Source organism: Trachemys scripta, chromosome 4, assembly GCF_013100865.1.
Source record: "Trachemys scripta elegans isolate TJP31775 chromosome 4, CAS_Tse_1.0, whole genome shotgun sequence".
Classification (NCBI taxonomy): domain Eukaryota; kingdom Metazoa; phylum Chordata; order Testudines; family Emydidae; genus Trachemys; species Trachemys scripta.
Window position 1 is genome coordinate 128597238 of NC_048301.1, and position 15238 is coordinate 128612475.

Here is a 15238-nt window from a genome sequence, read left to right on the forward strand (position 1 = left end):
CAACAGCAGTGGGAGAATAAGAAAAGGTTCCATGCAGGCAGGGTGTCTGATAGATAAAGCTTTTACCTTTTCTGTACCTCTCTGTTCAGGCTAGTTTAAGCAGTTGGGGAATAAGTAAAAGGATCCCTTTCAGCCTTCTCTCACCAGATGGCCAAACCTGAATGCCCTTCTAGTAGATTCCCACAAGAAGCTAAGGAGCCAGAACTCTTGCAATGAACAGCAGAGGTTGATGGAGTAATTGTGTGTTATATTCTGTAAATACACAGTAATTTATGGCTATTGTGTAAAAAATACTGCATATAACTAAGACTTTTCTGATATGTAGATGTTGCCAAGTGGCTTTGACAGCTTTTAGTAAATTCAACACTGCCTTTTAATTTAATAAAGAGTAATTTACTGAGAATTTACTGAGGGAGTTAAGTATTCTTCAGTATTGACTATAAGTTGAATATTGATAAGAGCCCAATCCTACTGTCCTTCATGAGGGGAAATCTTAAACTGATTGAGATTTGCCTCAGTAAGTACTACAGAGTAAGATCCATAGTGTATAATTTTAAGTACTTCTATCAGAAAGCATTTTTAATTGCCAACAAACTCAGAAATTGTACATTAATGTCATACTTCTGCTGATCTGTTTCCCTTGTGAATTCCACAAAGCCGAAGATAAATGTGTGCCGAAATACCTTTATGGCATCCAAGAAAGATGCTGAACACCTGGCATTAGAAAGCTATGTCCAGTTAATATTTTTAAATGATTTAGAACATTCTCACATCTTTGTGTGATTTAACAAAGGATGAGGAGTTCTTTTTGTAGCCACAGCTGCTGGAGTTTGGAATAACTTAAGAAAATGTTTCTTACCTTGAACACCCTCCATTTCCTGCTTTATTGCCCTGGGGTTTCTATATCAAAAGGGTTGGACGATCAGCAGTTAATGACACTCTTGCTCATTGGAAGCTGTGAATCTAGTGGACTGTTGAATATGCAGTGTTGTAGCCATGTTGTTCCCAGGATGATAGACAGACAAGGCGGGTGAGATGATATCTTTGATTGGACCAACTTCTGTCAGTGAGAGACAAGCTTTTAAGCTTCCACAGAGCTCTTCTTCAGCTCTGTCTAAGCTCGAAAGCATGTCTCTCTCACTCCAACAGAAGTTGGTCCCATAAAAGGCTGTCGAATAGGCAGATAAAATCAGGAGAGGCTTTTTCAGTTCAGGAAGATAAAACTGAATCTGACTGAATTCAGCATTTCTTCAGGGGAAGACTGTAGAACCAGGTAAACATCAAGGAAATCTGGTGAATCTATTTATGTTCAACCCAGAGTATGACTAAATTTGCAGAAAGCTCAGCTGAGAGCAACCCCCTCAGTGTTGCTGCAAGGCCCTTTACCTGCAATGCAGTGCTATGCATCTGCAGCTAGGTGGTGGAGACAAATCCTTTTTCTCCCTCCCTCTCGCACAAAGCTTTGCTGCTTTCAGGGAGAGCCAGCACTCCACCAGTGGTGTGTGCACCTCTGCTGCCTGAACAATCTGCTAGCTGATTCTTTTTTAATGGCTCTTTCGAAAACTGTTGGTTCATCTTCAGGGGTATCTCTATCAATGGGAGTCCGTGCTTCGTGCAGGTAGGCTTTTCTTTTGTCTTGCGTGAACTACTGCTCTTCTTAAGGGCTTCATTAGAGGGGGGAAAAGGACTCTTGTGTCCCTAGATGAAGACTTTTGTGGATTCCATGAAAGCTCTCACGCTTGCCTTAGGATACTGCAACTCGACGTCATCTTTTCTTCTTCCTTAAAATATTATCTGATCATGTGATTGCAGAGGCAAGCTGCAAATCTAGTTAACTCTTGATTAATTAGGAGGTAGAGGAAACAAATATAAAAATTCAAATCAGGGTGCCTTTTAGTGTAGCATTGGGCATGATAGTTATAAAAATTATAGTCTCTAAATTCTGCTGAGTAGCTATATATCACCCAAGTGTGGTTTCTTTCGAGGCTTCTTTTAGCATTTTTGCCATATTGACAGCTATCTGCTTCTTACTCCCTCATTTTAAATACAGGCAATGGGGTTCTTGCTCTCTCCAGCAGCCCTATATTCCTCTTTGTAGGCTAGGCTGTCTGGGTGAAGGATGCAGACAGGGTGCATGTTATGAGGTTTTTGTGTGAGAATATTTGGGGGTTTGGTTTGACTGAATTCTTGTTCTCTATTTAGTAGAGAGTTTAATCTTGTTACTTACTTTGACCATATTAGTGTCCCCTTTTGATCTGGCCCTGCCGTTGGCATTTTAGAAGTCAGGCTATTACGGGGAGTCTGATGCCTTCTAATGAATTTGAGTAGTAGAGCAAAGATGATTTGGAGGAGAGAATTTTTAATTTTTAAATGCTGTTATGAAGATCTGTCTGTCATATGTGCCTAATAATAGGGGAATAATTAACTGTAATGTAGAACTGGCATGTCTTGCAAGACTGAATCTCAGCTGTGGGACAGTGCGAGATGCAAACTCTAGGGTGCATCAGACACCAGATGGTCAGTAGCCATGCCGTGTTGGTTCCATTTAGGATGGGGGGCGGGGAGGTTATAAATTTCCAGCAGAATGGCCTGGGTGGTTTCTGATCACTTCCTTGATGCAGGAAGAGCACTGCAAAGTACACCAGTGGTTTTCAAACATTCCAGTGTGGACCACTTAAGATGAATCTTCTTGTGGCCCCACTTTCTTGTCCCTATCCCACACCTTCCCTGAAACAACTATGTAATACTTAGTTACATGAAGGGAAAAAAATCTTAGGGCAGTATTGAGGAGGCTGACTGTGGTGGGTGTGGCTGCTGGATTTAAATTCCCTATTCTGTCTGCTGTTTTTCCTCTCCCTGGGTGTAAACTGGGTATTAGCACCCAAACCCTTCTCATTACTACAGCTCCCATGGCTCTCATCCATCATAGCACATCTGGATTACTGAAACCTTTTTTCCTCGGGCCTTGAATGTGCAGTCTTGCCCCACTCGGATCTATTCGGAATGCTGCTGCCGAGACAATTTTTCTAGCCTGTTGCTTTGACCATCTCACCCCTCTTTGTATCCCTCCACTGTCTCCCCCTTCTCTAGCACATCAAATATAAGCAACTTGTCTTCACTTTCAAACCTCTTCAAGGCCTATCCTCTTCCAACCCATCATTTATCATTCACTCCATCATCCACTTGCTAAGTTTTCAAACTGGTCCTCGAAAGGAGCAACATCCTTAAAGCCACATCATTGTTGTTCTTCAAATCCCTCCTTAAAACTCCACTTTGCCATGGCTACAAAAAAAATTAACGGGTAGTCTGCTGGTGTGCTGAGACAGCTGACTATCATGCTGACCAATATTGTTTCCTTGTACTCCCCCATATGTCTGTATCCATCTGTGTCTTGTCTTAGGGCAGGACCACCTTTTTGTTCTATGCTTGTACAGCCCCTAGCCCGGTGGGCTCCTGATCCATAGGGAGTATTGCTAGGTGCTATGATAATACAAATAACACAGCCCTAGCCACACCATGTTCCTTTGCAGTTTGGTTCTGTCCTCTTGTATTTACTATCTGGCCTAGTTTTGGGGTAGCATACGAACTTGTTCCCTCTCTAATTTTCACCAAATAAAGTGACAGACTTCAGCTAGCTGTGCAGGGTGCAGAGAACTGCTTGGGTTTTTTCCATTTATTTTTAGCTTACAGTTGTGAACTAGGCCAGACTACAGTATTGGAAATCATTGCTGTTTGAATACAGATGCATGCATCACTGTAGTGTGGTAATCTCCTGGAAATGTTCATGTGGTACAGTTCAGGACCAGTGATCTGCATGACTTGTCAAGTGCTGAATTCTTAAAGCACAAGGCCTTATGATGCCCTAAAATACAGAAGACCAACTGTCAGATTCTCTGGAGAACAGCAATACTGATAAATTACATAAGTCTTAATAGGCTGCTAAGATTAATTGCCTTGTTCAGCTTATAAAAAAGGGTTGAAATCCTTATGAGTAGTGCAGCATATGCATGGGAAAGGGTTAAGTGAAACTTGCCTTCGCATCCCATGGCCTTCCATTAAAACCAAACTGATCACTTGTGCAAATGTAAATTGTATAGTGTGCTCCATGCTGTCATAAGGTGACTAACGTGACTCTTATAGTTCAGTTCTGAACAGCTAAAACTGCAGACCACATCTAATACTGTACTGACTAACGTAACCAGCACTTCCCTCAGGCTTAGTCTACGCTCCAGAGTTAGGTCAACGTAAGGCAACTTATGTCGACATAATTATGTTAGTGCACATATTACAGCCTTGCTCCTGCTGACGTAAGTGCCCTACTACACTGACCTAAAACTCCACCTCCAGGAGAGGCTTATGTCGTAATTAGGGCAAGGTAGTGTCCTGTAGAAACTGTTACTTACATCAGCTGTTGGCTGTCATTCTTGTTAATTTCACTGCTCCATCCTGGAGCGAGGAGCCAGGTGTGCTTTCAGCCCTCCACACTGCCCCTCTGAAGCTGGTGGAAGCGCTCCTGGTGAGGATGTGCACCTCTGGCAAAAGGAGGGTATTGTGGATGTGAACCACTGCGGTGCTTGTAAGTTGACCTAACATTTCTAGTGTAGACATGCCCTCAGTAATCATTGTTTTTTTGAGCAACGTGGGAATAGAATTTTAAGCAAGGTGGATGGGAGGCATCAATTATTAACTTATGAAAACACTAGTTGTAATACAGTAGAACTTTAACTAACTAATTCATACTGACTAGAAGATTCAGTGTAAATGACTGGATCGTGTCTTAGTATGTCATGCTATAAAGAAAAGATGCGTTGATATATTTTGTCAACTGTAGTTTTGTTTTATACTTCACTTCTAAAAATGCAGTCTTAGTGATGGTATATATCTATTACTACAGTGTTTGTACAGTGCCCAGCACAACGGGGCACCGTTCTTGGTTAGCCCCTTAGTTACTACCATAATAAACTTGATTGATAGAGACTGCATACTTTCTCGTGCATTATATAAGATTGGTAGGATAACTTTGTGAAGGAGATTGATTAGCTCTGTAAGGTTTTATGTCTAATAAATGTATTTTTCTGTTTGCTTTAAAACAGACAAAAGGCTTTCCTTTTTTCAGGACTTTCACGGTCTGTTACTAATGGCACAGTTAATGCAACTGATAAAGCACCTATTCTCTGCATTTCCCAGTACTTTATTACAATGGGATGATGACCTTCCTGCAGCCCTCAGTTAATAAGCATAAACTGAACACTGACAGCTAGCAACTAATGGAGAAGTGGGGAGAAAATGTTACTCTGGACCAGTTTCCATGGTTCCTTTGAGTATTTCTGGATTTAGAAGGTATCATCCCTTAAAGGGACATTAACAGCTAGTTTCAATATGTGGCTTTGAAACTGTCGTACTCAAATTTTAACTTAATGTTTTTGGGGCTGTAAACACCCCCCTACAGCATTGGAAACCAAAATATTGTGCTGATGCATGAGAACCAGAAAGTTACACTGACCAACTTAATTTTGTGGTTCCTGCAGTCAACCTAGTATAGCATATATGGTGAAAAGCTAACTAGGCTCTGAAATTTTCATCTATAGACATCTCAGTTGTTAGTAAGAGAAAAGAGGGATCTTTTAAATGTCTCTCATCTTCTGTATTGGAGTACAAAAGGCACAGGTTTTAAAATGGCAACCCCTTAATTCTTTTCTTAAAGAGCAAGTTTTTAATTCCTCTTTCCTTGCAAGATATCTTTTCGACTCCTAAAGTCTAACTGGTTTATACCAACCCCTCCTCAAAGCAGATGGTGAAAGTCTGCTTCACTGAGAAGGGACTGCAGTATCCAAGCAATGTCACTGAATCCTCTTAATCGGGGACGGTTTCATGTAATGGGCATGACATCAGTCTTAAACTAATTAACGTTTTTTACTCATTTATGGTCCTCAGATTCAGTATAAATAGTGCTTTAAAATATAAATTGCTAAAAAACCTCACTGACTTGAAATCTTTAGTGTGAAAAGAGAGTGGAAGAACTCCTGAGGTCAGTAACTTCTCAGTGGGATCAGCTGGGTTTTAACTCATTGTAAAAATTGTGCACGCTTCTTGTTCTGACTATAAAAAATGCCTCTAGAGAACAGTCAGTTGCGTTTCTCAGATATGAAGAGGAAAGAGCTGCTGTTTATATGCCACCTGGCATTTCTAACCTGGGAGTAAAAGCCTTTAAATGTGAGAGTAGGTTTTCTGAAGGCCACTTACTACTGTTCTCTTATCCCCTCTCCAATTCTTCCTGTTGAATTGAAACCTAATGCGTCTACACCTTTATGTTCATACCCTCTCAGGCCTGAAACTCAACATCGAGGCCCTGCTACTCATTCAGAGAATGATCTCCCTGAACAAGAGGAGGAAATCCTGGGATCAGATGATGATGAACAGGAGGATCCAAATGATTACTGTAAAGGTGAGAGGTTGTCTCTTTAGACTCTTGCTAAATACACTTTGGTGGCATTGTCTCCCCTTGGGCATTAAGACTGTGGTCAATTACAGACTTTTATATCAGTATAACTGTCGCTCAGGGGTGTGAAAAATCCACACCCCATGAGTGACATAATTATACTGATCTAACCCCCAGGTGTAAACAGTGCTATGTCGGCGAGAGAGCTTCTCCCGTTGACATAACTACCGTGGAAGTGGATTAGCTACACCGACGAGAGAAGCTCTCCTCCAGTAGGCAGAGGCATATCTTCACTTAAGCACTACAGCTGCGCTGATGCAGTTAGTGTAGACCCTGCCCCTTGTCTCCTAAGAGGTATGCACAGCGAGAGAGAGACTATTTCCTTGGTGGATAAAGAGAATCTGTCAGAATGGAAAGCAACTTGTGACTACTGTGATGTGGATATTAGAATTGTTGGTTGATAAGATTCTTAAACCTTTCTACTCTTGTTCGTGAGGTCTCCCATCGCTCAGGAAGAGGTTCCTTTTGACTACCAAACCAAGCCAGGATCTGCTTGAAATTTTACCTCTAAGATGTGGGGATAAGTTTGGTCCTCACTGTACTGTCTGTGTTAACTTGCATCCTTTGCAATCTGATCATTGGGACACTTGACAAACCCATTACCCATCTGCCTCGAAGAGGAAAGAATTAGCGGCGCTCTCCTTGGAAGGTGCATTTGTCAGCTGTGGAAGGGAGAAGAGTCTAGATTCTGAGACTTTAATCTCTGCTTATGGCTGCATTTTTTGGAGTCACATTAAGATGGTAAAGCCATGCAGCTGCACCTACCTATTCTATTCTATTTTTTTTTTTTTAAGGTCATTTGAAAGGCTCTTTACCTGTCAAGATCTGAGCTGAGGGTTCTGTTTTTAATGCATCATTTAAGGATGTCATCTGTGCTCAGATTATTCACACAAACAAATTTATGCGTATATTTTCTAAGACAGCACACTTAGGTGTCCAGCTCTCTTTGACTTTCAATGGGAATTGGGCACCTACCTCCTATTTTTGCCTTTGAGAACCCCTCTAGGCTCTGCAGCCCTCTAACATGCCTGTAACATACCAAAGATTCTCTCACAACTGGTAGCAACAGTTCACAGGCTTTCGAAACCATGCTCTAAGGATGGCTGTGCCTGCTGCTTTTGTGATAATCTGCACTGGTGAAGTGCTAATGTAGACCGCAAACACTCACCTAGCAACTGATTCACAGCATTTGGTTCTCCCGGTGCAATCCCTGAACGCTACTGCCCACTCTTCAGTGATAACTTGTCTTTGACAGCTCAAGACACTGACTCTGTCTTCTGTCAAGATGGCTACATGAAAACAGCCCAGATCAACAAAACACAAATATAACAAAAAAGCAGTTTCTCATTTTGAGAACTCTCTTGTTTTGTTTTTTCCCCTGTTCCCTTCCCTTGGTATTCTCCTGAAAAGATAAGAGGAAATGCATGCACATTTCTGAAAATAGAATGGAGTCAGTTATGCCCACCATACTTGTGCAAGTAAACCCACTTCTCTGTCATGCTCACCTTGCAGAGCTCCTCTGGCGTAATTAAGGGAATGGGAAGAACTCTGGCCTACACAGAGAGACCCAGAGCATTCCTGTCATTGGATCCTGAGGGAGACACATGAAAAACTTTATTCAGCTACAAAGTAAAATAAAAACAAAATGAAAGGAAAAAAACTATCAAAGAAATGAATGAAAGGAATAAAATAAACTTCTTCCCTCCCTGTAGCATATTCTGGACCTCTGGGCCCACAGCTCTTCGTGCAGGTCAGAACCATTCAATGCAGGCAGTGGGGGTGGGGGGGAAGCAAAAAAGGGAACAAGTGTTAAGTTTACACTGTAGACAGTAGGTATTATATACTTTGTCCACAGGGCTGTCCCTGACATTTTGGAATGGGTGTAGTATCTCTGCTCTCTGTGACCTGAGGGGTGAAAACATTCTCCATAGGCTCTACAGCACCAGCAGGGAGGGCTATGTATAGACACTGTATACGCCTAAAACAAATACATGGGATAGGTGTACTGCCCTGGGTCCATCACAGTAGTGCAAATTACAGTGGAGCACTTATCAACAGAATGTGCAGGAAAGTGTGTTGCTTTTGGTGGTGGTGGCACAAACGGTAGCAAGAGAGAGCCCTGGATGAATTTTGCCAGATAAATAACAGTAGAAACATTGACAAACTGTTATTAAATAGACTTAGTTACAAACACCTGTCTTAAAAGGAATGTTAAGATTGAAAAGTCACGCTTTCAAAAGTTAGGAAATGCCAGAAATAAGGTTGTCCATGCAACATTAATTCAGCCCCCTTGTGCATGTGTATTGTGACAGTCTTGAATTATGATCACTTTTTTCACATGCCCATGTCTCATTCAGTACACGGGATTGGATGTTGCTCACTGTATGGATAGTTATTGAATATTTTGTCTTATCCTTACTATTCAGCGGTGTCTGTATCTTATTTACTGCACACCCTTCAGACCCTGTCCTGAATACAGAATTTATTAATTTCCTTGTGGGCTTTTTAATGACACTCATCACCATAGAATGAGTGTTTCCAAATAATTTATCATCACAGCACCTTTGAGATAAGGTGGTGGTATCCCCATATTACGGATGAGGAACTGAGGCACAGAGATTAAGGCCAAAAGTATCCGCTAATATGAGTGCCTAATTTGAGACCACTAGGGTCTGTCTTTTTTTCCCCCAGAGTGCTTAGGGGGTTTATAGCACTTGATCTATTTAGAATAGATCTCCATTGCCTTCAGTTGCAGCAGAGAGTGCTCAGCACTTCTGCAGCTCAAGCCCCAGGTATCTAATTGTGTACTCAGAAAATGAAGAACAAATTAATAGCCACTTATGAGAGGTCTCATTTTGAGTGACTTGCCCACTATGTTATTGAAACCTTATGGCAGAAGCAAAGAGAGAATTCACTTCTCCTAAGTGGCATTCAAATTCCTTAACTATCCTTTCCCTTCCTGCAGTCTCCTGCCTCCTTCACAACACTTACTCCCATTCTGCAGCAAAATGAGATAGGGATTCTATAGACAGCAGTCTCATTCACTACACAGTTGTGATTTAATCCCCGAGCAACATCCATTTTGTGCATTGAATGAGACTGAGATTTTGTGGGGGAAAAAATAGTATGAAGTGAGTATTCACCCATGAAAGCTTATGCTCCAAAACTTCTGTTAGTCTATAAGATGCCACAGGACTCTTTGACACTTATGTGATCATGTTACTAAAGACTCTCCGTGCATACGCATAAGAGGACCAAAGAAATGTTGCACAGGAAATCTTAATTATAGCATTTTCTAAATTCTTAGTGCTTGATTTAATGTTCTTTTAACACAGGAAAGTGCATAAAAACATCATTTTGAAAAGGAGCTGGACTCCTACATGGGTCATGAGAATGGTTTGATCCTTTACATCCACACACAGACTTCTGCCACTTGAGCTAATGGAGTAGCTGATAGCAGTAGCAGGCTGTCATCTTTGTGGATCAGCCACTAGAGGGAGATGAAATGTACTCTTTTCCAGGGGGTTTCCACAGATACTTGTCATCAGCAGGTATGTTAGACTCTGGAATCCAGGGTTCAATTCCAAGTTCTATAAGGTTGTGTGTTGTAATGGTTACAGAGACCCCCTCTGCCCCTGTCCCCTCCAGCCACCTTTAGTTTCCCTGTCCCTGGCTTTTCATCCCTCTGCATATTTCAGTGATGCTACTTTCTTCTCCATGCTGCCTGGACACCAGGAGGGGGGACATTGGGAATATCCCTGCTCTCCATTCTGGTGTCTGATGCCGCAGCTCCCTCTAGCAATCAAGAGAAGCAATTTTGGGAAAGTTCTACTCAAGCCTGGGATGAATCATGCTCATTTTGCTGGTGCGGATAGTACATGTGCAGTCCAGCCCACACAGGAGCTGTGTGGGGATGGCTCATGCTCAGTGCATCTGAAACCTTCAGGGGAATTAGCTGCTGAACTCTTAACACATCTCTGCTCAGCATCTGTAAACAGTTTTCAGAGGCTTATAGTTTGGTCCAATTTAGGGATTTTTTTTTCCCCATGGGGGTAGGAAAAGATTCATCCCTGACACCAGCATGATCTCCTTCTTTGCCTATAAAAGCACCTTCATACTAAAGCATTCTAGGTCAACTTTAATTAGAGCATATTTATTTTCATATAAACTTAGTGGGGTTTTTACAAAATGCCAAGGAGGAAACAGTGAGGCTACTCTAGCAGCATTCACATGGTGAAAACACGCATGTGCCCATTACATTTAACTAGCCTATCAAAATGTGTTGAGTGAATTTTTCCTTGGTTCGTGCTCCACCTGTCTGTTCTTTGACATCCATATGATGGTTTGAACTGATAACTTCCCATTTACTTCTTCCAGGTGGTTATCATCTTGTGAAAATAGGAGATCTATTCAATGGGCGATACCATGTGATCCGGAAACTAGGATGGGGGCACTTTTCCACGGTGTGGCTATCTTGGGACATTCAGTAAGGTTTTTGTTCTTTTGCTGGCATTTCTGCCAAGAATCCAGAGTAGATGATCTTTGCACAGATAAGACTAGCATACTTCTCTTATGATCTTACATGTGCTGTGCGTACAATGTCAGAAAAGATGATTGCGTTAGCATGTGCACAGGTATTAACATTTATATTGCATTCATGTATGTAGAAAGAATGCTTGTGCGTTCAGCTGTTTCTGTTCCAGCACTTCAGGCCAGCCAAAGTATAGTTTGCCTTAAATGTATAAGGCAAGGAAAATGAACTGGGTTTTGTAAGAGCCCTACAGACAGTTTTCACATGAGTGAATTGGAGCTTATCTTCCTGTGTTATTAAAGAAACAATCCATAATAACTGGGTCTTGCATGCGAGTGAATTAAGAGAATTTAGGAGACCACTTATCACTAACTTGCTATGTCTGTGTTTAAGAGGGAAAAGGTTTGTGGCGATGAAAGTAGTGAAGAGTGCTGAGCACTACACAGAAACAGCACTGGATGAAATCAAACTGCTGAAATCGGTGAGTGCCTGAAGGCAGAAAGCTCTGTTCAGCTTTGTCCATTTTCAGAGTTAATACCCCACTCAGTTTGGAAAATGGATCCTGTACTCAGGGATCATCTCTTGGTTCCACAGTACATGGGAGGGTTGTGTTACAGACAAATCTGGTGGGTCCTATTTTTGTTGGATCCATAAAGGGGTAAAAGTATGCAAAGCTGACAGATTTATTTAAGGAACACAGTCCAGGTTTTAGCCTCTTTTACGTGGTGCTACTTTATCTCCTCCATGGGACCTGGTCATAACCAATATTCATGGTAGTCCCTGATGGTCATACAATAATTGAAACTCTGTGCCTCATAATCTCCACTTTGCACCTCCCAGAGCTGGTGTCTTTGCTTTTCATTTAAGTTTTATTGGGCAGATGATAAAATATTAATGTTATGTGCTGTTTAATGGATTGTAGGGAAGGTTGGAGGAGGATATGCACCATTCTGGGATCCACTAGCACTGCTTAGCACCGCTCCTACTTTTCCCCTTTCCTGAGGGCCCCTGAGGAGAGGGGAAAACATGTTACACACCCAGTGATGTCTAGCCCAGGAATTTTATGAAATGATTTATCTGGTGTTCCTTATCTTCCTCCACACAGGTCCGCAACACTGACCCCAATGATCCAAATAGAGAGATGGTGGTTCAGTTATTAGATGACTTCAAGATCTCAGGAGTGAATGGCTCCCGTATCCTTTTATAGAACAAATGACAGAGCACAGAATTGAATGAGTGTGGTAGTTTCCTGTGCAGCTCTCTTGCCAGTGGGAGGTGAACAATGTCCATGCAGCTGTTTTACTCTCCAAAGCAAATCTCCAATAAAACAGTCCTCTCCCAGTGGGCCTTATAGCTCCCTGCAGAGGATAGGCCTAGAATAATCCATCACCATGTATGGTGTGAAGGACAGTGTTGCTGAGTCATGATTTAATATGCAAGACAGCATGACTGCGCTTGATTAGAGCTGAATGGCACAGTATCTTGGGGTTTTCTTCTTTCATCCTTGACCAGGCCACATGCAGCCTTTTATTAAAATCCCTGACTTAAAAAAAAAAAAAAAAAAGCATTGCCCAATATCAGAGATTTATCTGCTGGTGCTAAGTGCAAACTATATAATTATTGCTTATAATTTAGCAGCATAGGTGAGCTTCTAACTAAGAGGGTCTGCTTTGGTAGCTTTACACGCCTAATATAGTTTCTAAAGTGCAACCTTATGACCTGTTTGGGAACTGGGAACTCTTAATACAGGATTGTCAAAGATCCTGTGTATGTTTGTATATCAAGAACAAAGGCAGACTCTCGAGTGTTCTTTGTGACATGAAGCACTTTACTGGGGTTCTCCATAAAGTGTGTTCTAGACTTCTGGCCCCAGAACTTTCCTTTGTAGCCTATACCCCTCCTTTGCTGAATGAGTGACTCATTTACTTCACTGGGAGTCAGTAGTATATTGCAGAGGGAGAATCTGACCCTAAACGGTAAGCTTTCTAATGTTTATACTTAAAGGAAAACGCAGGACAGTGCTATGAATAAAGTCCAACTCTGCTGCTTAGCTGCAGTGGGAAAGGATATTCTCTAGAGAGCACAAAATCAGAGCAGCTCAGTCCATTGCTGCAAAGAAAGTGATGGAAATATTCCTGTTAATCTTTTCTTAGGTAAAAAGAAGAGTCTTAGAGTCTAATTTTGACTTGATGCAGCTCCTTCAATGTTGCTTTAAATACAGGCAAGAAGAATGCATATACACACTACCTAGGAGATGAAGAAAAATATCATTAACTTTAAGAGCTAGGCTTTTGAACAGCAAATTCTTAATATTGAACCTGTCTCAGAAGTGGCCTCATCAGTTTACACCATTTTTACCTGTGATACACAAACAGTATTGAAGTTCGGGCCCGTGAAAAGTGAAAGTAGCTTTAGAAAAAAAGCTGAAAGAGAAATAACATGGCTTGATCTATGGATTGAGAATTCAGTTCCTTGGTCAGAGTTCATAAAGAGATCTGGGGTGAGAGCCAAGATCATTTGGGAATTTGTCTGCTCAGCTAGGCAGTGTGTTTAAATGCTAGCAGCAGTTCAGACATAGCCCATTGTACAGATGGCCTCTTCCCAGAATTTGGTGGTATTGCTATACCACCATTGCTGCAAACTAGCTGCATTCTTAGTTATTTTAAGTTTTATGTTGCAACTAACAGTGCCGGTCATTGTTTTCTCTCACATTTGCTGCTCCAAATACCTAGTCAGCTACCTGTGCTGGGAAGGAAAGGAAGTTGGTAGGAGCTGCAACATCAGGTGGCAGAGGCGGTTCCTTAGACAGTGCTGAAAATAAATCTAACCCCAAGAATCCTGGGGGCTCCTTGGGTCAGGATGTCCCTCTTTCTCCTTGACCCTACTGCAGATATCTGTATGGTGTTTGAAGTTCTAGGGCATCATCTCCTGAAGTGGATCATCAAGTCAAATTACCAGGGCCTTCCACTCCCCTGTGTCAAAAGAATCATCCAACAGGCACGTTCCAGCTCTCACTGAATTAATACCCTGACCCCAGTGAGAACTGTTTTGTGACTATAATTGCTTTTCCATCAAATGCAGGGAATGAGACTTGAAGACAAATTCATAGTGGTACATGTTCTCATAAAATAACTAAAATAAGTGGTTTCAGTGGTCAGTACCTGCATTCTGTTTAGCTGAGGAGGTCTGCTTTGGACAGTGAATGTGCGTAACATAAATTCCTATATGCTAGCTATAACCATTTAAACTTAATAGCACAAAACTGGCTATCTTGGCTTTTCACCCGCTCTTCCCCTCCAAATCTTGTTGCCCCTGGGTGGAAGGTAAGTCCCCTCCCCTTTCCCACAATGAGTAGTTCCCCTTATAGTTTTATAAGCTCACTCTGCACTGACTGCAGCACTTGTTTATGGGGGAGAAGGAGGACCATATACACTTCGCCTTACCCTTGTAAATAACTAAGAGGGAAATGTTTCTGGGGGGTCAGATGGGAGAGAGAGAAGGCTTAGAGTATTAAAATTCAAGGGAATTAATCCTTAAGTACCTGTAGGTTGAGGAATAGAGGCGAAGATAGCATTTTATTATAATTGCCTGGTTAAAGTTGTATGCAAACTTCCTTTTAACTCCGTAGTAACCATACTCCTGGATAATAGCCCTGAGGTTTAACTTAAAAGAACTTCCTGTTTGTTTGTTACCTAGATAGCTATAGAAAATTATTATTTTCTCACCCTTTCACATCCGGTTTGCTCATTGTGTGCATCTCTTGAATATCTATTTTCTTTTCTCCTATGTGCAGGTTCTTCAGGGTCTGGATTACTTGCACACAAAGTGTCGGATCATCCATACAGATATTAAACCCGAGAACATTCTGCTGTGTGTAAATGAACAGTACATCCGGAGACTGGCTGCGGAAGCAACAGAATGGCAGAGATCTGGGGCGCCCCCTCCTTCTGGCTCTGCAGGTGCCTTTTCTATGGAAAACTTGCAAAGTCCAAAGAGATTGTAATTGATCTGACAAGGGAAAATTCTCTAGTTCTTGTCTCAGTATTGTGAAGCAAAGGAACAGCATTGCAAATCGTTTCTATAAAGCCAGTCGTAAAGTGCAGTACTAGTCTTGTGTTCCCACAAGAAGCTTACCAATGTAAAAACAGCGTACATGATCATTAACATCTGCTTTTAATGTTGGTCTGACATATATTAGGTGGTAAAAT

The 15238-nt window shown here is 41.6% G+C and overlaps 1 protein-coding gene across 3 annotated transcripts in view; it reads left to right on the forward strand.

Moving 5' to 3' along the window:
• The first annotated feature begins 1509 nt into the window (after positions 1 to 1509).
• Positions 1510 to 15238, forward strand: part of SRPK1 (SRSF protein kinase 1) — a 30142-nt gene continuing 16413 nt past the window's right edge. For 2 of the 3 annotated variants that reach the window (XR_004645382.1, XM_034767465.1), the window contains exons 1-7: positions 1510 to 1618; positions 6327 to 6445; positions 10877 to 10985; positions 11424 to 11511; positions 12136 to 12223; positions 13921 to 14027; positions 14824 to 14989. Coding sequence is in view for 2 of the 3 variants with exons in the window: in XM_034767465.1 (XP_034623356.1) it covers positions 1548 to 1618; positions 6327 to 6445; positions 10877 to 10985; positions 11424 to 11511; positions 12136 to 12223; positions 13921 to 14027; positions 14824 to 14989 (748 nt within the window). In the remaining variant the exon portion in view is untranslated. The remainder of the gene's footprint in view (positions 1619 to 6326; positions 6446 to 10876; positions 10986 to 11423; positions 11512 to 12135; positions 12224 to 13920; positions 14028 to 14823; positions 14990 to 15238) is intronic. The other variant, XM_034767466.1, reaches the window with a different exon arrangement.